This window comes from Ascidia mentula, chromosome 8, assembly GCF_947561715.1.
Source record: "Ascidia mentula chromosome 8, kaAscMent1.1, whole genome shotgun sequence".
NCBI lineage: Eukaryota > Metazoa > Chordata > Ascidiacea > Phlebobranchia > Ascidiidae > Ascidia > Ascidia mentula.
Window position 1 is genome coordinate 15,358,246 of NC_138573.1, and position 27,294 is coordinate 15,385,539.

The 27,294-nt window shown below is 39.4% G+C and overlaps 4 protein-coding genes across 4 annotated transcripts; 1 reads left to right on the plus strand and 3 right to left on the minus strand.

The window, feature by feature from the left end:
• Positions 1-2,204: 2,204 nt before the first annotated feature.
• Positions 2,205-9,829, minus strand: LOC145911191 (14-3-3 protein zeta-like). Its single transcript, XM_082998450.1, has 7 exons — positions 9,712-9,829; positions 9,119-9,243; positions 5,680-5,853; positions 5,211-5,337; positions 3,805-3,968; positions 3,355-3,450; positions 2,205-2,997 (listed from the first exon to the last, which is right to left on the minus strand). The coding sequence occupies exons 1-7, from the start codon at positions 9,719-9,721 to the stop codon at positions 2,884-2,886; spliced, it is 810 nt and encodes a 269-aa protein (XP_082854576.1). The 5' UTR covers positions 9,722-9,829; the 3' UTR covers positions 2,205-2,883.
• Positions 9,830-12,228: 2,399 nt separating this feature from the next.
• LOC145911192 (14-3-3 protein zeta/delta-like) lies at positions 12,229-15,245 on the plus strand. Its single transcript, XM_082998452.1, has 6 exons — positions 12,229-12,455; positions 13,070-13,207; positions 13,394-13,571; positions 13,750-13,913; positions 13,976-14,071; positions 14,518-15,245. The coding sequence occupies exons 1-6, from the start codon at positions 12,327-12,329 to the stop codon at positions 14,557-14,559; spliced, it is 747 nt and encodes a 248-aa protein (XP_082854578.1). The 5' UTR covers positions 12,229-12,326; the 3' UTR covers positions 14,560-15,245.
• A 594-nt stretch (positions 15,246-15,839) lies between these two features.
• On the minus strand, positions 15,840-19,478 carry LOC145912078 (retinol dehydrogenase 12-like). Its single transcript, XM_082999498.1, has 6 exons — positions 19,293-19,478; positions 18,401-18,539; positions 17,507-17,616; positions 16,944-17,112; positions 16,383-16,608; positions 15,840-16,304 (listed from the first exon to the last, which is right to left on the minus strand). The coding sequence occupies exons 1-6, from the start codon at positions 19,476-19,478 to the stop codon at positions 16,190-16,192; spliced, it is 945 nt and encodes a 314-aa protein (XP_082855624.1). The 3' UTR covers positions 15,840-16,189.
• A 2,735-nt stretch (positions 19,479-22,213) lies between these two features.
• LOC145912079 (retinol dehydrogenase 12-like) lies at positions 22,214-25,082 on the minus strand. Its single transcript, XM_082999499.1, has 6 exons — positions 24,921-25,082; positions 24,597-24,735; positions 23,949-24,058; positions 23,538-23,706; positions 23,170-23,395; positions 22,214-22,340 (listed from the first exon to the last, which is right to left on the minus strand). The coding sequence occupies exons 1-6, from the start codon at positions 25,080-25,082 to the stop codon at positions 22,214-22,216; spliced, it is 933 nt and encodes a 310-aa protein (XP_082855625.1).
• Between the last annotated feature and the right edge of the window lie 2,212 nt (positions 25,083-27,294).

Below are 27,294 nucleotides of genomic sequence, written 5' to 3' on the forward strand. Positions count from 1 at the left end.
TTTAATCTAATTCGCACAAGCCTAACTCACCCAAACATCAACACCAACAGCAGTATTCACGTTATCACCAGACACAGTTCAACGCAAAACGGCCACAAGCACCCTCTATATCCACTTGATATGCCTCGCAGCGGATTCAAGCTGTGCTGGTAGAATTAAACCTCACAGTCAGCAAACAGATAACGCAATGGGAGAACCCTACATGGCTATTAGCTAAGTCGCACCAGACGACATTCTCAATAGCGTGTTTGCTTTTGCGACTTAATCAACTACGTTGGTTTGCATGTCTGTATCCCTGCAAAGAGCTTTGATGTGAGAAATTAACATCTTATACTGACGTTTCAAGAGAATTGATACTGCGTGTAAACAGTGCAAACAAAAGCGCTATCGGCGTTGAATGGTGCCACGGTCAAACAAAGCAGGCCATTTGTTGTGTAATAAGCTAATTTCTACCATTCCAAAACTTTCTTTGTGTTGTAAATAAAAGGGATTTGCGCTGCAGCTGCATGGTGTCCATAATGAGGCTCTAAGAAATTATAGTTTTTATTATTGAGTATTGATTGCATATAAGATTTGTTTAGCCCCGCGAAACTGTTGAAAATAAGTTCGTATTTCCTTACAGCAAAAAAATGTACTTATTATTATAATTTGCACGTTTAATTTTGTATATAGCTTGGTGTACAAAACACGTACGTTGTAGTCTGTTAACAACTTCTAGCGATCGTGGCCGATAAAAAAAAGTCGAAACATGTATCGCAATGCTTTAAAACGCTGCTTGGCATTGTGGGCATTATGGTAATGTCATTTGAAGTCATTTTAAATCTCAAATGCTTGAACAATCATTAAAAAATCAATGGGGAGCACAAAATGTTTGGAACGTGCATGAATTGCTTAAATACATTTTGTTGAACCATATTGATAACAATCTACTTTTTTTGTACATTTGTACAATCTCATATTATTATTTGTCATTTAGCCGACGCCACAGCGCCCCCGAGTGTCAATTATGATGTTTTCGCAATGCAGAACAGACGTGACTTGCTCCAATAACCACATGTTCGTGCCAAATTTGATCCTTGGTAGATCAGAATTTCCCTTCTCGAGCCTTCAGCGAAAAATTAAGTCGATTTTTGGTGAGCAAGCAATCCAGTGAACCCTTTTAAATGTTAAAGGTTCATATTTTCCTCTGCAATTTTGCAATTGATTTTTCTGTCATGGAGAATTTTTGAACCATCCAACGAGCGACCAAACCAGGAGTGAGCAAACTTCAACACACTGGTTAGAAATTAAGTAATTTATTTTTAATTATCGGTTAAAAGTTTCAACAGTAAAACAAAAATTTGCGCACTAAAATTAATCAAACAGTAATATGAACAGTCTTACTTGTCCACACTAATTTATATCATAATTTATGTCTATATTTGGAAGGCCATTAAAACAGACTTTTTCTGCATTAATATTTCATGTCGAACCTGTAGCCTACATTATTTTGAAGACAAAGCCTCTAATCCAGAAAAAAAACGTGGGTCCAATCAAGTCCAAAGTAAGTATCACACAGATCGACACAAACTTGAAGATGATCCGATCAATGTTCATGACATATTATTTTCCTTTTGTTGGCATTTGCCCATGATCGGAGTTTCGCAGGTGGGAATTCCCCACTTCTTCCTCTTGTATAATGGTTCACAAAGCAACCAGTGACGTGTGGGTGCAAATTATCTGGGTTTATCGTTGGCAATTCTAGTTCGGATATTTTTTGGAGGGTGGGGGGGAGCAGTTTGTTTTTAGCCATCCAATCAATTGGTGCTGAGTGTTATTAAAAATTTATGGAGAGAGCAGTAACACGCAGGTGTATGCACAGAAAATTGATTCACAAGGTTTATTTTATATATTTTTGTATAATACGAATCTTTTCCGTGCTTAATTGCATAAAATTTAGTTGCTGGACAATCGCCAGTCCAGGAAAACTTACAATGGATTTTTTTTTCAGTAACTATCAGAAAGGGACCTTAAACCATGGTGATCGCTAATGTATTCTGCACAATCGACGCAAGCAGTGTTTTACAAACTTCATTTACCTATAATTATTTTAACCGTATGTCGCATGCACTATATCCCTGGCTGTATCACACGTTTCACATCAGTCAACCTTACCTCCTGCATAACTTTCAGCAACGGTTTGCTTACCATCGTCCACACTCGTCCAGGTAAACATACATTATATTTAAGGGGGGGCGAAGGGGATCGGACACGTTCGGGCGCCACACACACAGACACGTCACAAGCAAAGGGGGGAACCACCGAAACGGAAACACTAACGGAGGAAAGACGACAGGCGGGTATTGGTGAAAACAGGAACGACCGGCGGGTTCCCAATCTCTCGGCGCATTGAAAATACATTTGGTCCGTACTGCAAGGGGGGCGGGGGCGAGATTTCGGCTCCTCCGACTAGGATTCGTACGCTGGGCAAGACGGGAACAAACTACGGGAATACGAGAACACAATTTCGCCAAACAAGCGCATGGGCAATGTCACTGGCATTGCACAATGGCAGGTAGCTCTTGCTTTCGGAAATATATCGACGCGTGTATTACTTAGAATAGGCTTCAGGGTAGTGACGAATCCGGTTTTAAATTATGCGATCCACATTAACCAACTATCGGACGATGACAAAACAGACGGATAGTAACGTAAAAAGCGACAAAATTGGACGCCGCGGCGATCCCAGCTTGATAAAGTGGGTAGCTTGAGGCGATTGCGCAATATTTGGTCTTAGCGATGGGAGATCCCCAAAACAAAATCCTAACGGTAGATATTTCTTCGGTGTGTAATTGTTCTTGCTTTCGGTTTTTGTGCGACGGCGCAATGACCGCCAGGGGGCGCCTAGTCGTCGATCTTCTCCTGTTTCTCCTTTTGCTCTTCTTGCTCCTCTTGCTCCTCATCCTCCTGGCATTGTTGCTCTAATTCCGCTTGGTCTTCTTCAGCAGCTGACCAAAGCTAAAGAACAAAGTGTTGTTTTTTTTCGATTTTCCTAAATTACGTGTGGGAATCTCCCGACAGACAGTCTTATGGGCCACAAAAACTTTGTATCTGATTTTTTAACTTATTTTGATTTTCGTTTATTGGTATTCAAGCCATAACGCGGAAAGTTATGGCTTCGATGCGGAAAGAGGGTAACCCGAAATTAAGATGCCCGCTACCATAAAATGCGCCCTTGTGTTGTTTGTGCTTGGATATGAAATATTGATATATACAGTACGCACATGGATGGTTTGAAATGCAGTTAGAACTTTCTTTGGTTATTGCAGGCAGTACAATTTCATTTCAATCTTACTAACTGATGCAGATTCTTACCGTAAGGTTGTCGCGTAGCAACTGCATTATGAGGGAGCTGTCTTTGAAGCTGTTGGGGGAAAGTTTATCCATATCTGTGATTGCATCGTCAAATGCCTGTAAAGTTACAAAGAGTAATCAATTCGGATGTACATAGATTTTAAATTAAATACGGAATGAGGCGCAGGTCGAAACCCCTTGGATTCCAACTTCGTAAACTTTATCACCAAAAAAGCGTTTTTTTCTGCATACAGGAACATATTACAATATATTCCAAAGCTGTTATCTTATATGAAAGCCAACAGATTTTAACATTGGACATGTTTCCATAAACGTTGTCAAGAAAAAAATTGAAATCGTTGAGATCTTAGGAATAAGGCAGTGATTCCAAAAATCGTTCTGTAGAGATTTAGGAGTTTAGGATAACGGATATAAGGCCAGTAAACCGATCCACAGGAAATCCTAACAAACCTTTCTGGCGATTTCACAAGCCATTTTTCGTTCGTCCAGGATCTCATAGTAAAACACAGAGAAGTTAAGAGCAAGTCCCAGTCGAATTGGATGCGGTGGAATCATTTCTGCTTTGCAGATTTCGTAGGCTTGGTTGTATGCTGCTTGCGCTTTCTCTCCGTGACCTATTCATAAAACAAAAAAATCATTAAATTAGGCTCAAAAATATACTATCAAAATACCGCTTGTCTGATGAAAAGTGACCGAAGAATGTGAACCTTGTCATGGAAATGTGCACACAAACGCCACGCAACAATATTATAAAAACACTTGCTCTTCTCTGTTGATGAGACCGACTGAGTAAACGAGACTTATTTTCGCAGATCACTCCAATTTCAGTACGTATTTCGAGCAGAAACAAACGTTTCACATTGAAATGGGGGAATATACGCCATCATAAGTTGAGATTATAAAGCCATGTGCCAGGTCAAATACCAGACAATTCTTTACTCTGGTATAACGTTTCATTGCATGGGAGTTGTGACAAAGATCGATCACACTTTATCTGGCCCTGGTTTTGATTTTCTCTCAAAAACGCGGGTCTAATTATTTCAACATCGATCGAAGCGCATATTGCGTGATGACGTCATGTGTGTCTTGTTCGTCAAGGGGTGTAGGTCAGTGGATTGAGTCATCACATTTGATTATCACCGGGTGTTGGTAGTCCCCGTTGTAAAAAATTGTTTAGTTCATGTGGGTTTAGCTGGATTTGTGCTAGATTAATATTCTGTCGGCTCCCAAAAGGAAAATAGTGGCAAAAGACCTAAACTTATTGAACGTTCCAAGAGCAAGGGTAATAAAATGCAAACAAAATATATATATTTTTCCCGAAACTTCGCATTTAAATTACAACATAAAAACCTTTTACTTTTCCGTTTTTATATTGAAACTGATGATGATCTTTAGCGAAACATGTTTTCTTCAAAAATAAAACTGCGTTTTGACATTTTGACACGTGCGACATGAGGTCATTTTATATTGTAATCCAAAAACAACACTAAGTATAACAGAGCGGCAAATTCGTCTGTACTTCGAAATCCAGTTTGTGAATGAATAAAAGTTTTTATGTAAAGAGAAACGGAAACTTTGTTGACCGTTTGATTTCTTTAATCTTGAACTTGGGTCATAAGTTATTTCGTTGCCATGTATTTTTAGCCGGCCCGAGGGCATGTGCCTTATTGGCCTATTGGTTAATCCGTTTCAAAACCGGCATCAATTTTGCAAATACAAACGAAGACAGTGGGCCCGCAAGGGGTTGGACCTTTAACTCATGCCACAAAACGGGACAAACTCCGTCAGTTGGAATTAAAGTAGGAATATTTTATAGGAACACTCCGGTAGAAACAAGTGCACAGGGGAAACTTTACCTATTTTACACTCTTTGGATGCAACTTCGGCCACGTAGCGGTAATAGTCTCCCTTCATTTTCATGTAGAAAGTGTTGCTCTCGAACTCCTCTGAATTTTCTTTCAGGAGATGATTGTCAATGAGATTCTGGACAGGAAAAACTGGTCATTAGACTTTGACGTTGGTTTAGTTAGCCGGAATTTAAAAGTAAATCCCCTCCGAGCGCAATTATTAACTACTCAATTATTAAGATCCAATATGACAAATAGTTTCCTGCGCACAAATCTCGGACAAAAACTGCTTAAATCGTGCCCAGCAAAGGATCATCAGGTTAAATTTAACGGTCCTCGCAAAGTGTTAAATACGTGCAGTGTAACTGCCAGAATCAACAAGCGTACTGCTGAAGTGCCCCTCAGCAATACCATTCAGTCATTCTTTCAAAGTCTCCCAATCTTGTCCAAAAGACTTGAATAGTTGGTCATCACGTACCACCACTTCCGTACATATCCCACCAATCTCGCCGCTTATAGTGACAAGGTAATCCTTGGCCAGTTTTTTCCTTTGCTCGTCTGTCTCTTTCTGTTCCATGCTGGATATCACGCGCCACGACGATCGTCTTGACCCCACTACATTTTTGTAGGCCACAGAGAGAAGGTTTCGCTCCTGCGAAGTAAGACCCACATTAGGGCGATTATAACAAAATTTTACATTTTTATATTGATTTGTGTTTAAAAAGCTAAAAAATGTTCCAGGGTGCATATTTGGCATTAATGAACAACCAACTTGATTCTCAAGCTTAAAAAGTGCGTCTTTGCTGTTGAGGTTAACTTGTACGCATCATTCACCAAAAACGAAATTTAAGAGCAGGAAACGATTTAATTTGCCGAAAGCAGACGTCAAGTTACCACGAAAGCACATTTGCAACGCCTGGAAGCAAGTTGCTGTACAGCAGGCGCCGCGCCCGGTCTCTAGTTGACGTCATCGTGACAGTCAGTCACGTGACAAGCGCGGGAGGAAGCAAAAGCGTCCGGCACGTAAACGTTTCTTTTGTTACTCCACTTTCTGCTTCCGTGGATAGGTTGAACCGTTGCTGCCCATTAAAATCAGTTAGATTTGATCTTTTGAATACCTGGTGTTTGCATTACAGGTATTGTTACGTCACAAACAAGATTTTGTCATCTTCTATTGTACTACTAGTTATACAAACATGTTTCAAATCTCTCTTTACTACGGCGTGAATGGTGAATGTTGGTATCATGGCTAACCCTTTCGCATGGAAGCAGACGAAATGTGTGCCTTGACTAACAAGCGTGGCTAGACGCCGTTAGGGAAATTTCCGACGAAAATCCAGACATTGGGCGACCCTGCTGGTCAACGACCGCACACAAAGACAGCAGTCACATTTCACACTTCTTAGACTTTCGCGGTAAGAAAAGGGTCCACAGACATCATACAATCACACAATAAGGCACCACATTAACACCTGGCCCGCAATCGAATTTCGAAACTTCACAAACACTTTTAGGATGCTGCATGTTGCCATTAACCAACTGTTTTCCAGCGTTGCTTTGCTTTGTTTCAGTGTTTGGTTTTGTTATTTTAATGCAACAATGCGGCTTTTCTAGCAAGCAGCATCAGTAGTAATTTGTTTTGCACACGTGTTGGGAAACTTTCATCAGTTGTTCTTTCCACATGAAATGTTATGTGTAATAGAACAAATACCGAGAACTTCTGGTTAATTTGAAAATTTGCATCGTATAAGTAGTACACCCACGCATATTGCAAGTGGACAACATAACAACGCAGAAGACCTCAGCGCTGTGTGAAATGCCGCAACATTTAAAGAAACCGGCTTGTTGGGAAACACGCAAACCATAACAGAGGAAACCAATTAAAAACACTGGCCGGTACATATAAGCACTTACTGCCGGGCAACATCCACAACAGCTCCGGATGTTATGTTCAATGCGCCGAATGCTTCTATTGGTATAATGGTATTACTCACAGTGGTGCTGCCGGTACAGTGTATGCGACGTTTTGAATGTTTGCGCGTCTAAATCAACCATGCACCAATGGGAAGCTGACGGTTTAACAATGCAGCGCGTCAAACAAGGAAAAGTTTTCCCCTGGTAGGACGGTAATAAATTATTCAGCGCCAGTGCAGCCTCCTCTTCGGCCCGAAAATTCCCACGGGACCTACAGATGTACATTTTAAACAAGCGATCAAGGTCAACCACCAAAGTGAACTTCAACCTCACCAGACAAGGTTTTAGCAGAAAAACGGTTTGGAAGGCCCCCAACCCTATTATGCAACAGTGTTTGTCTGAAGCAGTTAGCACAAAAAAAACTACAACGTTTTCTTCAAGCTTATTGGCTCTTTATTCCGTGCACATGCATAGATATCGTTACAGTGGACCTCAGCAAATTATCGACCGGCCTTCTATTTCACTTCGTTTCTAGACATCTGCCTACAACTGATTGCAATCAATACGTCCTGATTTTCGGCGGGAATAATTAGCGCAGGCTTTCCCAACGTCATCACGTGATCGTGGCGAACAATGGACGTTGTGACCCCCGGGATTGTGGGCAGCCTTGTGGTATATTTACTGCCCATGGCGTTGACCTCTACGTTTAGAACGTATTGAGACAAAGGAGTTGAATTGATTTTCTCGCTATCATAAACCGTGAGAATAAGCGAACTTTCAGTTTCGTCAAGATATTATGTTCGACGGAGCGTGAAAACCCCGCGACATGTTTACTGCACTTGGCAAGTTAATATATAAACTTTCGATCGAAAACTCAATCAAAACTCGGCCACACCTGTTAAGGGCGTTGCAGAAAAAATTAGCATCAAACTTTAATTACAAGACGTCCTTTGTAAATTTTATCGGAGTCAGAAACGTGCATGCACCAATTCCACACACGACATGGTCGCGAGTGTCTTTTTTATTGTGGTTAATAACAGCATATGTTAAGCGTCCCTATCATAGCGCATGCAACAAAGTGCATCACACGAAAGATGACTGGTTGTATGATACAATTGATCTCCATTACTGTGTGTTCTTATCATACAGTTCGGTACAGAAATAAGCGTTTTGTAGGTATAAAGTTGTTCAAACCCCCCAAAACTTGTGTTCAAGCATTGCTTTTCGCCAAACAATAAGCCGCAGGACGCTCAAAAGTTTTAAGGCCCAAAAATGGTAGATTAAGGAGCACGTCCCCGCGGGCCGCGCAAAACCGGTAATCAACGCGACAAGCCAGAGAGGCCACTGATCAGGCAATTTGCGCCCACCCGCTCACGTACCTTTTCACGTTGGGCGGATAAGCGAGCGCTTACGTCACGTGACCCGTTACGCCTCGGCGCCCTTTCACGCGAGCAGTTTCCGTTACGTCACAACCTAGCCTTCGATCGCGATGTATGAGCAGACAGCCGGCGTTCGGTGCTTGCGTTGTGACAAGTAGGAAGAAGTGCGTACTAAGGTGCACCTCAGGCGAATATACTGTATTTGTACTTCTACAGAAACCAAAACTGTGTTTTCTACTGTGTTTGTCCAACCAACAAAGCTAAAAATTTAGTTCTCTCAAAATACTCAACAGCTGCTTTCCCGAACTCTAACGCAAAATTAGTTGTGACCTTAGCAAAGTTTTTATGATTTCATAAACCGTACCACATATTTTCTAACATAGACCACATATTTTTTACACACATTAGGAAACTCAATACATTTAAGTGGTATCGGTCGTGTATTTTTCGCTTGACAGCTCGTTTTGGTTTATCAACAAAAGCTCAACAACAGACGTTCGATCACATTCAAAATCACCAAACAACACAAACAGGCCGAATACGCATGAACCTGCATTTATAGTATCCTAAAAATTACGGTAAGTCTGGATTCAGTCAGTACATAGACTTAAAATAAGCACTCACATCTGGTGAGAGAGGGATACCCAGTTGTGCCGCACTCCTCATCACTTCCACCATGTCGTCGTAGCGTTCCGACTGCTCTGAAAGCTTGGCCCTTGCAACCAAATTGTCGTGGGTCTCTTGAAGTTCTGAAAAATCGGTCCGTGCTTGACTATAATTCCAAGAATAATATGCACACTGTTTGCATTGCAAAATTGTGCCCGGTTCAAATTTAGTAATTTGTACAGAAGGCTCCATGCATATTTAAAATAAGTTTGACTTTGACCGTTTTGGTAAAATTACGGTAATCCATGTTGTAACTGTGGGAATTAAAGTGGTGCTATTAGTGCGACCATTGAAACTGTTTTCATTCATTTCAACAAATTTATCAGAGCCAAAGTGGATTGGCAAATTTTACAGTTACATTTCCCTAATGCGAAAAACAACTCAACAGCAAAAGTATTATGCCTTTTACTACTAATAAACATCACTTTTACAAACTACATCTTTTTACTCAGGTCTACATTGTTGAGAAACAAAAAGTAGAATTGAAACAAGAAAACCCCCAATTGGACAACGACGACTAAACAGTCGAAATCGTTGAAACGGTCTCTTACCTGCTGCCATGTTGATTCAGTTACAAAGTAACACAACTTAGTGTGGTGCTAGAAGAAATGCCGAGTTTCAGAAACAAAAGGACGCAAAAATTGCCTAATTTAACAACAAGTTTGACCTGCAAGACAGGAGAACAGGGTTTTGAGGAAACAGGCTAGGCTGTTTTATTGAGTACAGCCTTTAAGTTGAGTTGGTGTGCCTTTTAGAAAATGACCTACCGATAGCTTTCAATAGTCTTATACCTCGCCCACTGCCTTTAATCGCTATTCTTTCAACGCGGAAGAATCACTGCTGTTGACTCAAATGACAGAAGTCACGTTTTCGGCGAAAAAATTACTTTCTAATTTCTTAACTTCTAGTGCACAGGAAAAAGGAGACGTCGCCGAACATAACGGTTACGACACTTTCACTCATGATAGAACTACTCTTTATATTTATGGCCGGCTATATCCCCTACTGACTCTCTTGACGTTACTTAAAAAACAAGAAATATTTGTCTTGTTGGTTTTTCGCCACAACACGAAAACCAGGATCTTTACAAAACTACGCTGGTCTCCAAACTTCGTAGCGCCCCTTTTTAGCCTCTTCTGCGACTGTTTTTTCTGTACGTTTCTACACTTTCAATGTGATGGACCTCTCAAAAATCGCTGCCTTGAGGAACAACAGAAAAAAAGTCAGGCGTGGCTGCTGAGATGCCCTCAAGCAGTCGATGCACAACGTGTAGCGCCAGCGAATGCGAGAACACCATCGAGCGCACTGAAAATCGACCAGCCGGGCGTAATTGTGCTCGTTTAGGAAACTCGGCCTTTTTCCTCCTTCGCCGCCGCGAGTCACGTGACTACCGGCTTCACGGATGACTTGTCAGCAGGGAGTGTGGAACGTTGTGATGCTGTTTTTCCCGGTCTCGACAGTGTGTGTGAAATGCACAAGGCCGCGGTTTCAACGACTTCTTGTCACCCACACACCAGCTTGAAACGTCATTCATATAAAGCTGGCTGTGTTGGCTTAACCTGGTTTTAGGTATAAAAACACTTCTTTCGAAAAACGATGGTGTTATCGCTATGTTCAATGCGTTTAAATAATACATTAGCTCATATTTTGCAAGTACGTCTTGCGCGGGGCTACAAATCAATATTTTTTGTATGCTGGTTATTTTGACCTCGCATGTTTTGGATACTGCATGCTACCCAAAAGAAAACCAGCAAAAAATGTAGGGATTTTATTTCCATTCAGGCGTGTCGCAGACAGCCAAACGGGTGTCGGCTAAATTTTGTATGAGTACAAGCGAGTAAAAGTGAATGATACGAAGCATGATGGGTAAAACGTATATGGCAAATTACTTAATGACAAATTACTTAAAAAACATTAGGCTGCAAACTAGTCGTTTGGAAAAACTCACACTTACAAATCGATAACTTAAGGATTTAAAAGGGGATGCCCCCCACCCCTCGTTATAAATCAATGTACTGAAAAAGGCGATAATGCCAAATACTAGTTAAGTCCTTGCTATTTAGCTGTCACGCGACAAGCGTTTGTTTAACTACTTAAGAAGCTGTAACTTCCTAATAGGTTTTACAGGCTTGGGCTACGTAACCGCTTTTACAATTACTACTGCTGGTAATCAACAAATGTTTGCAAAATTGAACTTTACATCCATTGGACCAAATATGAGCAACTCCTGCTTCGGGCGGATCAGGCTCTTTCGGCCCTTCTGGCGACATTGCAATTGTATGACTTCCAGGGAAAAAACAATTGTGCAAATATTCGGTTCATATTAATGACGCATCTGCACATTTTTCGAAAGTTTCAATGATTTTATGACAATTGTAACGGCGCTTGTTTAGTTTCGTGAGTGTTAAAGGGTCGAAACGAGCACTGCACATAACTTGAAATATTGCTGTGTTGCAGCTAGCTTCCGGTTTCAGTTTAGTGCAATAAGCGTGCGACTAACTCTTTTTACGCTCTTAATTTTCACGTAATAACTAAGTTATAATCATAAAATACTAAAACAGTTTTTTTAATATTGTATGTTATGATGCACATCTTCTTAGTTCTTCTTAAAAAACTATTATGATGTCACCAAAGCTTAATTTACCTGCTAGATGGCGCTAAATTTTCAAAACGGCAAACATTTAAAATTATCTTTATATTAAAAATGCTCGACAGTTCTCGTTAAATTTCTTGCAAAAAATACAAACAGCATGGTTTTGGAAAACAGTTTTATCACACAGACAATTTCATGTATCGCGGGTTTTTTGAAACGAGAATTCGTTGAGCGGATGAATATTTTAAAACGGATTTATATAAACGGTTTAAAAATGCACTTTATTGCCGGGTAAAACATCAATGATATTTGTTAGCATTTGTCACAGCTTTCGAAACACAATTATTATCATATTTATAGAACAACTTCCGCCATTTACGTTGCAAACAGCGGAGTGATACTAATTTTTGTCACCGGCCTGAAATCAAATAGTTGAGTGCAAAATTTGTCGAGGGAAGTGTACGTGAGGTTGTGATGTATGTGAATTTAAAAAAAAAGTTAGTGTAACCTGTTTTCTTGCAGCATTTTTACCAAGGCGTTCATATTCATAACTGTAGTGCACTTTCAACTGAAATGGCGTCTCAAATCTTGGTTGACCAAGCAAAACTAGCCGAACAGGCTGAAAGATATCAAGACATGGCGGAGTTCATGAAAAGTGTTGTTAGGAAAACTAAAGAGTGTGATAAATTACTTTCAACCGAGGTCAGTACTAATTTCCACTCATTCATGCCTACAAAAAGCGCACATTTCCATGTCTGGTGTTACAATAACATACATCTTTCACCCTTATTCACCGGCGGCGTGTGCGCCGTTCACGCAGTCTCAGATACGTACATTTTTATCCCCATTATATCTAAGCAATCCTTCAATATATTTAATTTAAAACAAATGGTCTGTGTTATGAAGGGTATACAGAAGCGTACCAGAGAACAAAAAGTTTTAAAATTAATTTGCGTGATTTGTAGAAGGGAAAGAAAGGTCCCCACCCAACACTTTGCTTCTGGCTTGAGTACCCGTCAAAAAAAGTCTCTCACTGTTACAGCAATAGCGTTAATTTTCGAAAGTAAATGAATTGTTGTATTATGTCTGGTGTTTAAGCATATAATTTGTGGCTTTAGCAGTTATACAACACATACTTTTTTACCATGTTACCTTTCGACTACCTTATACAACAGTACAGTTTAAAATAAACGTTTGCTGTTGTTTTGAAGCAATGTCAGAAATATGTATATTATTATATTTGTTATGTTGTATTCCTTTTAACAGAATATAGTTGTTGTATTTGCCAAGGTTTTAATGGTCTCGACATTTTTCAGGAACGCAATCTTCTTTCAGTTGCCTATAAAAATGTTGTTGGAGCGAAAAGGTCTTCGTGGCGGGTAATTTCATCAATTGAACAAAAACCTGATAATGATGAAAAAAAAGTTGCCATGTCAAAAGCATACCGTGAAAAGGTAATAAACCCTTATATATTGTGTATTATAAATAGATGAATTATTTGTAATAATTTGTACATATGTATATTCCCTCTTTTTATGTATACACACATATATGCTTCTTTTGAGCCGTGGATGTAGAAAATCACATAATTAAAAGGAGTAATAAGGAAAGATTGGACACTTTTTTGTTTTATATGACAGATTGAAAATGAATTGCATGGTGTTTGCAACGAAGTTCTGGATTTGCTTGGAGAATTTTTAATACCAGATAAGGATAATTTGAAAACTGGTGACCTTGAAGGAAATGTGTTCTATCTCAAAATGAAAGGAGATTATCACAGATATATTGCTGAAGTTGCTTGTGGGGATGTGAAAACTGGTAATAATAACTTGATTGCATGGCACAGTTTTTCCCATGTAAAAATGTGGTTAAAATGCAATGCAAGTATAAATTATAACTGAACTGAAATAATTTTGTTAAAACTTTCATTCAATGCCGAGATCTTCTACAAACTGCCATGATATTTGTAACACATCTCTTTTGTACATGTCTACAGGGGCAGTAGATAAATCGGCAGAAGCATACAATCTTGCCTATGACCTTTGCCAGGTTAACATGCCTCCAACTCACCCGATTCGTTTAGGCCTTGCTCTCAACTTTTCTGTTTTCTATTATGAGATCAGTAACAGTGCCGAAGAAGCTTGCAAATTGGCTAAGGATGTAAGTTTTTTTTTGTGTTAGAGATTCTTTCTGCATTTTTCCATGACTTTTTGCTTTGTCAGGCTTTCGACAGTGCCATAGCACAATTGGATCAACTTTCAGAGGAGTCTTATAAGGATAGCACACTCATCATGCAACTTTTGAGGGATAACCTTACAGTAAGCAGTGCAGGCCTTTATTATATATCCCCTTTTATTATTTAAATGTGAATATAAATATGTATTTATGAATATTTTTAAATTTGAGATTGGGGCTTATGTGATCTCTTTTGTACGTATCGAGGTATTTTTTTACAGTAAAATTTAGATATTTATTGCAAAAGTTAGTTGTAATGAAATGAATAGCTTTCTTTGTGAAATGATACAGCTAAATGAAGCGTTTTGTAAGACCCATAAAATTTGGCATGCACTCCCATGGTTGGTGAGCCCTGGTTGAGATTGCCTAATTTAACCTATTCCCAATATTGCAAGTTTACTTTGTTAATTAAGATTCTGATGCATTTATTCACCTTCAACATTTGTGTTTTTTTGTGTGTTGCAAAAAAACGGAATACTACGTCTAAAGTAAAATAGAAAACTGCTTTTCATTGCATTCATTGTTTTAGTTGTGGACATCGACAGAGGGGGAACACCAGATAGATGATTAATAATTGTAAGCAGGAACAGCCTTCCACATGCAATGCCCAACGTCATCCCTTGTATTTTAAAAAGACCAAACTGTATCATCAGAAAAACCAGTCAACAACCAGAGTACCAACATACTTAACTTGATGACTGCGAAGTAAGTTTGGATTTTAAACCGACTGTTCTCACAAGTTCTATCCTATGTTTCACCTGCTCCTTTTTAGTAATTGGCTCTGCGGACACTGTCTCAATTGTCTTCTGCTTTTTGCGACACATTTTATTCAGAATTTCTGGCCCCCAGTGTAAAGAACTACTACTTTCAATTTATGTAGCGCAATAATGCTTTTGGAGCAGCAGAAAAAAAATGATATTAATTGCCCAATGTGACACATGGCTACTGCTGGATTAGTGAAGTTTTCTTTTCATACCCACCTGTGAAGAATTACTTTGCATGTACTGGTGTCAGTAACTTGGTATTACTCCATTTATCTATCCCAGTGTTTCACAATTTGCATAGTGTGTGTCAAATCCGCAGCAAAAGTTTTGTGCGACTTCCACAATATGCTTTGCACCGTTGTAATGTGACCTGTTGTCAAAAATCAGATCTATAAGCACCACCTTCCACCACAAGGTAACTCTGTAATTTTGTGCTGTTATTTTGTGTCCTGTGTCAATAGTGGCTAAAATAATAAAATGCTCTGTTCTATAACGCGAGTCTTGAGAGGACCCGAAAGAAAGTTCTGCGAAGCCAGTGCAAACGCAACCCATATTTGCAATGGAGGTGTGGTTCACATTGGCCCACGTGGTGGTTGCTGGGCCCAATGCCTTGCTGTACAAAAAAAGACGTCAATTCTTGTAAAACCCGTATTTCGCGAAGACTATCCGTTTTAAATGAGAATTTTTTGTATTCAGTATCAAAACTGAATAAATCATAGAAGTCGCTATTATAGATCAAGACGAAGTTCGTGCCTGTAATTTGCTTTAACTGGCAGCATCGGCCAAGGTGTCCAAAGTCCAACTATTATGCCAAATAGGAAACTGTCGTTTCTGCACCATACTGTTATGTCCGACAAACTGTTTGTCTGCGTTCATATCAAAGCATTAGTGATGTTCCCAGTTCCAAATTATCCGGATAGTTATCAATCAAATCCGGACGGATAATTTGGATCCGGCAGTTTGTTAACACCGATTCGTGTATTTTATTGGTATGGCAAAAATGTTCGATTGCCAAACAGAATGCTATGTCAAGGTTATAGCTTATCATGAGTAGAACAAATCAACGTGGGCATTTATTAATATGGTATAACATGTCACGAAAAAACTTATTAACAAACAACAGAAAAATCGGAAGTCGGCAAATATCACAGACTGGGTCCCAAAAACGAGTAATTTGCGAAATGTTTGTCCGTTTTTAGGACAAAAATGCTTTCCCAACTATCCGGTAAAATTAAGTGTATTATCCGGTCGGGTCCGGGTATTGAAAATTGGTCAATATCCGGTCGGGTCCGGGTACCCGGATCCGGTACAAGACATCACTACAAAGCATTCACTGGCCGCCAGTCTTCAAACCACATTGTTTTCAGCAGTGTAAATAAAATTGAGCGGACGGCAAGCTTGAGTTTACCGTCAGTTACACAAAACTTTAAAAGTTTATTATTTTGATGACGCCGGCGTCTTGTTGCCGATAAGCTCACAGCTAAGATTCCACAGACTTTTTGCGTCTTTATCTGAACTGCCGGACCGACTGGGTTGTGTCAGTTTGCATCCGCTAAAAGCAAAGTTTCAGGAATATTTAGTACATTGTGAAAATATGTTTATGTCAAAAACGTTGCAGAACGCATCTAACCTGTAATATCCTCCGCTGGTAGGTTCAATGTTTGGTGCTATAGCGCAAAATACGGGTGCCCTTGCTCCCTTTTCAGCACTTATCCATATCAACTTATCCATGAGTGGAAGAAATGAGAGCCAGATTCTACATTTCCACTGTAGGTTGCCTCCAGGTGATAAGATGTGACGTATTATGTTGGTTTTGACGTAACCCGGATGTACAGCGAACACCGAAACTTTCGTGTCTGTGAGAGGAGGTGAAAAGGTATTTAAAATCAGTAGGTTATTTAATTTTCTCTTAAACAAGGCAACAAATTTCGGTGTCGCAGATTCTACTCTTCTGTTTATGTTCAAAAACCACACAAAGCCTTTTTTATGAATTGCATATTGTGCCATAGTTATATAGGCCTAGCTAGTTGTGTGTGTACAAGCTTACCTCGAAAAAAATTTGCTTTTTGTCGTATTTTTGTAAAAACAAAATTTAAACGTATAATGTTGGCGTCACAGTGGACATCATACCCTTTTGGGTCTAAATTAAAAGACAGAAAAATTAAGGTGGTGTAACTTGAATTAAACTTACCTCGCAAAAGTTTTGCCATCTGTCTCACGAATAAAACATTCATGAGCTTGCTCTGATAGTAAGCTTCAGCTTGGCTGTAGTCGCGTTGCAAGTTTACGTCGTGCCACCGAATCGAACCTTTTTCGTGGAGAATCGACGATACAGTGACGACACGGCTTGGTGCACTGCTCTTTGGATAAATCGATTGAAAAGTTTCGTTGCGAGATTATTTAAACCGATGGTTCCTAACCCTTCTTGAATAAAAAAAAATCATTTTCCGCTACCCGATAAATCTTTTTTATGCACGTCACTAAAAAAATGCGGAATTCTTTTTACATATGCAAATGTGACTCTTTACGAAAAAAGTTTGGTGACCCCTGCATGTAATGTTGGGACCGAAAAAAAACACAAAATATACGTAAATGTTAATGCGAAGGTTTTACTTAGTTCGTAACAAGAGCACGAGGTGAATTTTGCGTTGGGTCCCTCAATGATCTTATAAAAGTGTCCGTGACCATGACCTTAGGTCGAGTAAAGTATAATATCGACCTTCTATTGATTTCTACCATTAAGAAGCTATTTACTTTCAAAACATCCAGCAGTAGGTCGGTCAGCAGGAAAGGGCCAAGGTGGTTTACTTGGAGGTGGGTCTCAAATCCGTCTTCGGTTTCCGCCTGTTCGCACATCATTATCCCTGTTCAGAACATGAATGTTGGGAAGGAAAAGTGTATATGAACACAACTCACGTGTTTTCTCATAATTCTGAGTATAAATCGCGTCAGTCAAACTGATGATGACATATGTTTTTGTCGAAACGTCTTATTTTCACATGACAGTGTTAATAACAATATGGGCCAGTCTCTTTATACTCAAAAGTGTATGTTTTGCGAGATTCTCGTGAGGTTGTGGGTACTGTTCATTGCGTGATGCAGTGGTTCTCCACTGGGGCCCAAACTTTTCAAAAATACCAACACTTTTACTGACACGATAAAGTTTATGTTTTTTGGAACGTATATCCCATGAGAGTGGTCATGATGCTTAAACGAAACAAAACCAGTGGCAATTGCGTATATGAAATTCAAAATCGCAATGTAATCAAACAGAATTACCCCCTAAAAGATAGGCCTTTTTATTTATTGTAGATAATATCTTGTTCGTCATTTATGTTCAATTTTGTTCCTTTTTTAGATGTTGGTTTTGACATTGGGGTCCACGGATTGATACCAGTTGAGAAAAAAATGTCATTCTTATATATTACAGATTGCCCGATAGCATTCACGTAGTTAAGATAATCGCAGTTAACTTATATTATCTTGGCTTTTTAATTCAGTTGACTTTAAATCGAGCCCGCAATGACCTTTATCTGTTAGTGCACAACTGATGTCAGACCAGCACATCAACAGGAGAAACAACACAACGTGTGTACAGATCATTGTACGATGGCGCGCACTAAATACAAAATTAACACATATTTTTACCTGCGTTGTTCACCAACACGTCCAGTCTTTCTTCGGTTTCCTTGAATTCTTTCGCAAAACTTCGTACGCTTTTGAAAGATGACAAATTGAGAATCATCGTTCGGACGTTTCGTTCGTCGCAGACAGTTTGGGCGACTATCTGTGAATGAAAACCAACCAATGCATTGTCGCAAAGTAAAAGAACTTTACCGAAAGACGAATTCAATTTGGAAATAGTTTGTCGCATGAGGTTGCTTAGGGTTAGGCAATTATTCAGCAACTAATTTTGTATGGTGCTATTGTTTAGAGCAGAGATGGACCTTGCACAGAGCCACAATAGAAGGGACACTTAAGCAATTCATTTTTCTGTAAAATCCAATTGCAGTTTAGTCGCTTTTTTACCCCAGCTAATGCCCAACCTGAAGGGATCAAATGCCTCCAGGGGTCAAAAATGCACCTGTCGAACAGCCAATTTGGACAGAATACATAGATGAGGGGTGGATCTTTCATAAAACCACAAACGACTGTGCCCTTACGATTCATTTTTCTGCAAATAAAGCCTGAAGTTTTACCTGTCTTTTCAGTTCAAATTTCTACAGCACCAAGTATCTACATGAAGCGCCCAAAATCCCACTAAAACTACCCACAACCGGCTCAAATTCGCCCTAGCAACAGCACGTGCACGTGTGCTCACTAAACCAAAAAGTTGACCTCAATGCATCACATTATTGGTTTATGACGTCCTCCTTCTATTGTGACGGAGTAGAGAATACAAGGTGGGCATTTCCTTCCAGCGAAACTTTATAGAAATACCAATATGCGTCCTAAAATGGCATACAGCTATACATAAAACAAACGAAACGTCTACAAATGGCAACTGTCGCAAAAGCTTAAATAGTAAAATCTTTCATACTTGTTCTTTGGCTTCCTCTGCCCTTTGAAGGTCTCTGCAAGCTAGTATCACCCTACATCCGCGTTTGGCAAAATCCAAGGCAGTCCAAAACCCGATTCCACTGTTGCTTCCGGTTACGATCGCCGTCTTTCCCTCCATGGTGATTTCAGCGAGTTCGTCTGATGATGTTGCTGTCGTACAAACCATATTTCCCCAGGGCACGATTTGTAGAAGATAGTCCTTTTGTACACTATTTTTTTCACACAATAACTTTTGGCTCTATGATATTACCAGACAACATCATACTTTCGTTTAAAGACGTTTTTGTACTTAAATTCCAGAAAAATGTTATTTGGTTTTTGCAAAGCTTTACAACCTGATGGTAGACAATTTATAATGGTGCATTTTGCATCTCCGTTATCAAAACTCAATTTTCCATATTTTGTTTGGCAACTTTGCTGGCTTGTGCTACAGGAAAATTTTCGTAAAACAAAAAGTCGTTTCTGGCCTGTATAGGCGCTCTTCCGGATTGAAATCAGTTCGTTGACCACCACAGCCACTCTCTACATCATGTTCCACATATATGTAACTAGTTATTGGATTTAGGAAATTTAGCAGATTTGACAGGACTGCTTCCTTGACTGTATCAGAATCTGACCCTCGATTTGACAGGAAAGTATTAAAAGTCAATTGTTTCAGCAGACATTAATCACTGGACTCTATCTTTGTTCGTATACTCCAACATTTTGCTACCAAATGTTTAGCTGATGATAAGTCTTGCTGCACAAATCAATGACTCTCCCTCTATATAACTCACTATTACATCCTGACCTAATAGCAGTTTCAGCAAAGAACTGTAAGAGGAAATCCCCCACCGTTTTCTGACTAAATCGATTCAGAAAATTTTTCGGTAGATTCCGTGCATCGCGAATGTTTGTGGCGAAAGCGACTTTTACCTCCACAATATTGAGTTGCTTGTCGAGCGCACGCGGTTCAGACAACAACAAATCAGTGTGATTAAAAATTCCAAATCTGCTGGCGACCTTCAAGCGAACTTGTACTCGTTTGCTTAACAAGGTCAAATCTGAATCAAACCTATCATTGAACTTTTGGTAATTGGCATTGTGAATCGCAGTGATTTCGCACACTTTTAGACGGGTTTTTGAAAAACAATGTCTTTACGTGTGTATTAACCAGCGACCAAACACTCTATTCATATAAAGTGCTGCTATTTCCACAATCAAATTTATTACCCCCAACCCTTAAAACAAGGACATTAAAAATAAATTCAGCCTGATGAGTCAGAGTGTGTCACACCCGACCTAAATTAAAAAACCCTTTTCATGTTATGCATTGGAAAGAAATCGCAACTTACATAATTTCAGCATTAAACGGCATACGGTCCAACACATTACGTCAATCAGCTATTTCGCAGACACTAATTTCCCGTTTAATTCTTTGTTTTCAGACAGCACATAGCATCGTTTAATTTCGGCTCACGTATCCCTGGCGTTCAGCCAGCTGTTGGTGCACGATTTGCGGTGCTATAAGTTTTGTTTGACCAACTTTGGTTTTAGAAAAATACGTTGGATGCGACCGAACGGTGTCACACATGAAATGAATTTTGTGTGATTAAGTGGCACTTGGAATGTCGATTGAGATGCAAAAGGCTTAGAAAGTTATGTTATGTCTTACACAGACAATATAGGATACGTCTTAAGCAGAACACAGCCAACTTGAACCTTAACACATCACGCTATCGGGTTATCGTATCTGTTAAGGCACAGTCACTGACAGATTTATGTCATTCACCTTCCTGTAAGGTCTAACTACATTTATCGTGAAGCATAATTGACAGACACAAGCACACACACCATCACACCATTTCTGAACATTGTTTAGTGTCCTATTTCGGAAATATCAAAATTATGTGAATTTTAGTTCTTAGCAAATGCTGTTGTATATGATAAGATGTAACTCAATGTTATATTTAATATCTTTCGGCCGCTTTTCGCCTATTCTCCCTGACGTAGATTTGCGCACGTTTAATTGTGAGATTAATTTAAACACTCAAATCCAACACATGCTGGGGACAATCCGGAGATGTGTCAAAACACCACTACGCTAGAACTGAAACCGTACTAAACATTCCACCGACAAAATACATCTTTGTGCAATTAAATATTTACCAAACATGATTTTTCGAAACTGGCTAAGCCTATAGTACCTTTGCACTTTTGGAAGCAGATAAAAGCAGAAAAACTGGAATTATTAAACTGCCATTCTACCTGTTACTACACAACGGCGATTGTGAGGTCACAAGGGGCTTGCCGCCTTTTTCGTGACACCCGGCTCAGCCTCTCAAAAACAGAAATGAACTTTTGAACTCAACGCTGCTTGAAAGCGACAGGCTGACTCATTCGACATTTCAATTTAAGCCTTTTTTCTTTTTGGCAAGTGGGTTGTGCATTTTAGTGCAATCGTGAGGCATATTCGGGATGCTGATCAAAACATTCTTGTTTAGCAAGGTAAATAATACGTTGCTTACCATCATCGACGCATAAGCTGTCATTTCGACCAACTAGTATAAAATTGCGTTTTTATAACATGCACTTTCAATTCTTTTCTCATATGTTCGCGTCACACAAATTTTCACAAGTTTTGACATCAAAACGGTAATTTTCAACCATGTTGTATATACCACTATATAAGCTATCCAAGTTCCCTAAATCTTGTTCCGTCACGCAAGGGCAAGCCTGTATCACCTGTCTTGTTGTCTCAACTTGTGGTGAAGCATTTTATTGAAGAGGCCTGGTTTCAGTGCAAAAAGGTGAAGTATAAATAAAAAAAAATACCCGGTGCGCAAAAAAGGCATGACCACCGGTAAAACTGTAAAACACAAAATACTTTGTCGTGTGACCGAAGTTCAAAGCTGTTAAAATTCAATCGCTAGATGGCGCTGGCGTGTTGTTGCTCTTGTTGTCAATAAGGTCTCTGCTCAGGTCCCACAGGCGTTTTGCATTTTGATCCGATCCGCCGGACCGGCTGGGTTGTGTCAGTTTACATCCGCTGAAAGCAAGTTTCAGCAAATAGAGATAAAATACAATACATATGGCTGCTGCTTTAAGTTATACAGAAAATAGCTTGTACTTGGCACGGACAAATAATTATATACTGCAATTATACAGTAGGAATACCTATCCCTTGTTAATGTCCATACAAATGGTGTCTTAGGTAGACTATATGTTTCCGCCCGAAAACATAGCTAAAAAGTTAAACAATGCTGAACTAAAAAATATGGACCACTTTTATCTATATGTTACAAAAAATAATTTTATGACAATTTCTTGTGAGTATTTTGTCTTCATCTATTCTTTTTTTTGAGTATTTTGTCTTCATCTAACCCAGTGGTTTCCAAAGTGGGCGGCAGGGGGGCGTTTGCAAACGTACGGGGGGCGCTGGAAACTGAATGGGCGATTGGGGGGCGCTTTGGTGATATGGCAAATGTTCTCTTATAGCGTAAGTCTGTGTTTCCCAACCGGTGGTACGTTTACCGCTAGTGGTATGCGACCGCATTTCAGGTGGTACGCGAGCACCTTTCCGTAATTATCTTAGCTCTTACTTGGTGGAACGTGCGTTCAGCGCATTCTCCACTCTTTTAGATGGAAAAAGAAATCGTCTTAATATCGACAATTGAGGAGACTTACGATTGTTTTTGTCCGACATGAAACCTGATATTAAGAAACTGGCGTCATTGCACCAACCTCACCCATCGCATTAATTGACAAGCAACAAATAAATTCGCTGTGTTTTTTTGTCTGGTCTGTTGGGCGTTGTTAAATGACTAAGGTGTTTGGGGGGCGGTACAGAAAAAAAGTTTGAGAAACACCGATCTAACCTGTAATATCCTCCGCTGGTAGGTTCAATGTTCGGTGCTATAGCGCAAAATACGGGTGCCCTTGCTCCCTTTTCAGCGCTTATCCATACCAACTTATCCATGAGTGGAAGAAATGAGAGCCAGATTCTACATTTCCACGGCAGGTTTCCTCCAGGTGATAAGATGTGACGTATTATATTGGTTTTGACGTAACCCGGATGTACAGCAAACACCGAAACATTCGTGTCTAAAAGAAAACATATTTTTTCAAACAAAAATAAATTAATTAAACTGCCGGTGTCGCACTATATAGAGCCACAGACTGTTTTTAATCTAAATGGAAAAGCACAACTAAAGTTAATGTGGTATTACTGCAATTCTAACCTTACCTCGCAAAAGTTTTGCCATCTGTCTCACGAATAAAACATTCATGAGCTTGCTCTGATAGTAAGCTTCAGCTTGGCTGTAGTCGCGTTGCAAGTTCACGTCGTCCCACCGAATCGAACCTTTTTCGTGGAGAATCGACGATACAGTGACGATACGGCTTGGTGCACTGGCCTGTGTTATATGGCATGTTTTTCATTTCTTAACATGAAAAATGGATGTGAAAAAACATGTGGAAAACTGTAACCAAATGTATTTGAAACAACAAACACAGTGGGTACAGTGAAGGGAAAAACATGCAATTTTTTTATTCAAAAGCTGCATTTCGACGTATATCCCTTGAAACCATCACCCGGGCCCCTTTGGGGTAAGCAAACGCCATGTTGGGAACCATTAATGCAAACGAAGGTAATTACTTTCAAAACATCCAGTAGTAGGTCGGTCAGCAGGAAGTGGCCGAGGTGGTTTACTTGGAGGTGGGTCTCAAATCCGTCTTCGGTTTCCGCCTGTTCGCACATCATTATCCCTGTTTAGAAACATGAATGTTGATGCTGATAGGACACACATAAATTTTCTGGTGTTTACATTCTTGGTATTTTACCATTCGCATTTCTGTGCAAAGTGGTGTCAATATTACATTTCAAGACTACATACTTTTTATTACGTTATGGGTTTATATATTGCTGGTAGCGGTCTGCAAGATGTTAAGCAATTAAAAAAAAACCTTATGTTTATATAGGAGAAAAATTCCCATAGCCTCTTATTTCAACAAATATTGTAATAAATACTGCGATTGCTGTCAGGCCTGCTGCAATTTAAACAGAACTGATCCTCTGCCAAAAATTAACATAGTTTATTTCTCCGACGTTTTGTCTGTCATACAGCAAGACCATAGTTTTTACCAATTTAAACTTAAACCCCTCGCTGTATGACAGACGAAACGTCGATAAAATACGTTTGCCAGTAGATCAGTTCTATCATAAAATGCTTAACCTGACTGGTATTTGGTTTGAAGTACATGTTTTGTTCCTTCAATATACGACCCGTATCTGTTTAAGGTTTACCTGCGTTGTTCACCAACACGTCCAGTCTTTCTTCGGTTTCCTTGAATTCTTTCGCAAAACTTCGTACGCTTTTAAAAGATGACAAATTGAGAATCATCGTTCGGACGTTTCGTTCGTCGCAGACAGTTTTGGCGACTATCTGCACGTTCAAATTAACCAAATCCGTGATTTCATGTCGTATATTATTATTTTTACGCAGCAGTATAGACCGTTGTATATTTTGACGTCTACCTATATGCTTTTTGGTTGAGCAATAAAGTTCCAAATACAGCGTTTTACGCAATAATAATACAAATTTGGTAATTTCCGTGATAATGAACATACACGTTCTTTGGCTTCCTCCGCCCTTTGAAGGTCTCTGCAAGCTAGTATCACCCTACTTCCGCGTTTAGCAAAATCCAAGGCAGTCCAAAACCCGATTCCACTGTTGCTTCCGGTTACGATCCCCGTCTTTCCCTCCATACTGATGTCTTCAAAGTCATCCATTCTTTATTTTGTGATTACTTTACAAATAGTTTACAATCCGAGTGAATCAGCTCCAATATTCAACAAAAACGCATTGAATTGATACATGTTTGCTAATTCCTTACTATGTCAAATTAGGACACCTAAAATCAACAACAAGACACATGGTAACTCACAAAAACAGTAAAATTCATCATAAGATTACAGTAACAAATGACACCACAGTTCTGCTATAAACTAAGTGTCAGTAGAGTGTTCTTTTACATCCTAGTGCAGTACGCATACGATTAAACTATTGCTTCGCAAACAATCATATAAAATTTTTCGAAAATAGGATTTTGAAGGTCGAACAAAACCCCTTCGTCAAGCGTGCAAGTGGCACTTTTTTCATGGAGTTTAGTTTGCCACCACAAAGTACATGAAAGTATAGCACACATAACCTAGGCAACAAATAAAGAGAATTAAACGCAGTTTATGACTATATACCAACTACAAAAACACTCCTCTTCTGTATTTGTTTTATTCGATCATTACAGTGCTATATAGTATATCGACTTTTTAATGTACGACTGCCAAACAGCGGAGTTCATTATTCGCCTACAAATATTAAGCAAGTTACGCTTATTGTGCTACCACAAAAGAAAACCTTATTCCAAACTGTTATTCCACATGTTACTATTGAACTCTTCGCTTAAAAGCACACCCTGCGTCAGTAGTCACTAAGACAGATGGTGCTTTTTTCTGTGATGCGACGCTCGTGCATTTAAGTACTGTCAAGAATCATACAAAACTCAAATAGTATTCAAAATTTAAAAACGAACGGTTTCTAATTTGGTGATGACGTTTAAAACTACATTACATCGAAAGCACACTGGTCCTAAACTAACGAAAAAGTTCTATGTATATAGATTATATACCAGGGCTGAACAAACCTGTTCAGTGAAAAGGCCACTTGAGGAAAAGCACGAACGCCAGCGAGCCACAAAATCAGTATGTAGTAGAGTTAGTGCCAGGGTCGGCGCATGATCAGTTTGTACCCTAAGCAAGTTTCTGATTTTTCGCCCCAGTAAACCACTTAATGCCACCATAATTGCTGATTATTGGTAGATAGCAGGGTTTTTAATGCATTGAAGGAGAGGTTATCCCGATGTGTAATTTTCAGTACATGGGTCTGGCGCTTTTTTACGAAGTGATGCGCCCCCGTAGGGCTGTGCGCCCGAGGGTGGTTGACTAGTTCGCCTAATGGACGCGCCGGACCTGATTAGTGCTGTAAAATCTGAATACCTTCAGTCAATTTCCGTCTCGATACCCATATTGCAAGACATCATTTTTTTTCCATATAAACTTGAAATCACTTAGGTAAACGGCAAGGCACGGTTCCAAAAAGAAGAAATTGCTGAAATTATTCTATGTGGGGATCGGCGTCAGGTCGAATCCGAACATTGAAATGTCTGTACCATTCGGTTGAACCTGAATGTCCGATTTCGGTCAGGCAAATCCTAATATAACTACATGGATTTGTTGCTGGGTTGCGATGAAATAACTGAACCATGCGCTGTTGTGGTTTGAAAAGGTTTGCATTACATGGGAACAGAAGGTCAAAGTTTATAATCACGTTGAAAACGCGTCCCTGTATTTTATGCACTATAAAAACCTGATGTCAAACGTTCTCGCAACTGTACTGTATTATTTTCTTTCATATTAAAAATACAATCCCAAAGTTTTTTTTTAAATATTAGCCTTCTAGCATTTTCTACTCATTTGCCTACAAACAATAAATTATTATACCGAGAACACATCGGAACATATATTGTAGATTATACAGTACGCTCATGCAACTACATGACTGTCTAGGCACTTGCATGTCCACATTAAATAGTCACAGGACCACTTTTGACAAAGCTATCATAACATTAAACGATTCATATTTAACGTCGCGTGCCCACATTGAACAACGAGAACAACTCACGTGCAACCTTTCACAAATTAAAATGGAACTTATCACGCACGTCAACAAGCATTCGAGCACGTCTATGTTGTCATTGTAAGTCCCCAACGGTACAGAACAAAAGCTATGCTTAAAATTACTGGTATTTGAAAACAATATGTGAGGAATAGGACGCTCTTAAAACCACAAATTGTATATTTTTTGCTTTTTCTGCAGTCCTAATATTTCACTGCTACTCTAAGGGCGTATGTAGAATTGGTTAATTTAACAGCCCAAAACCGCAAT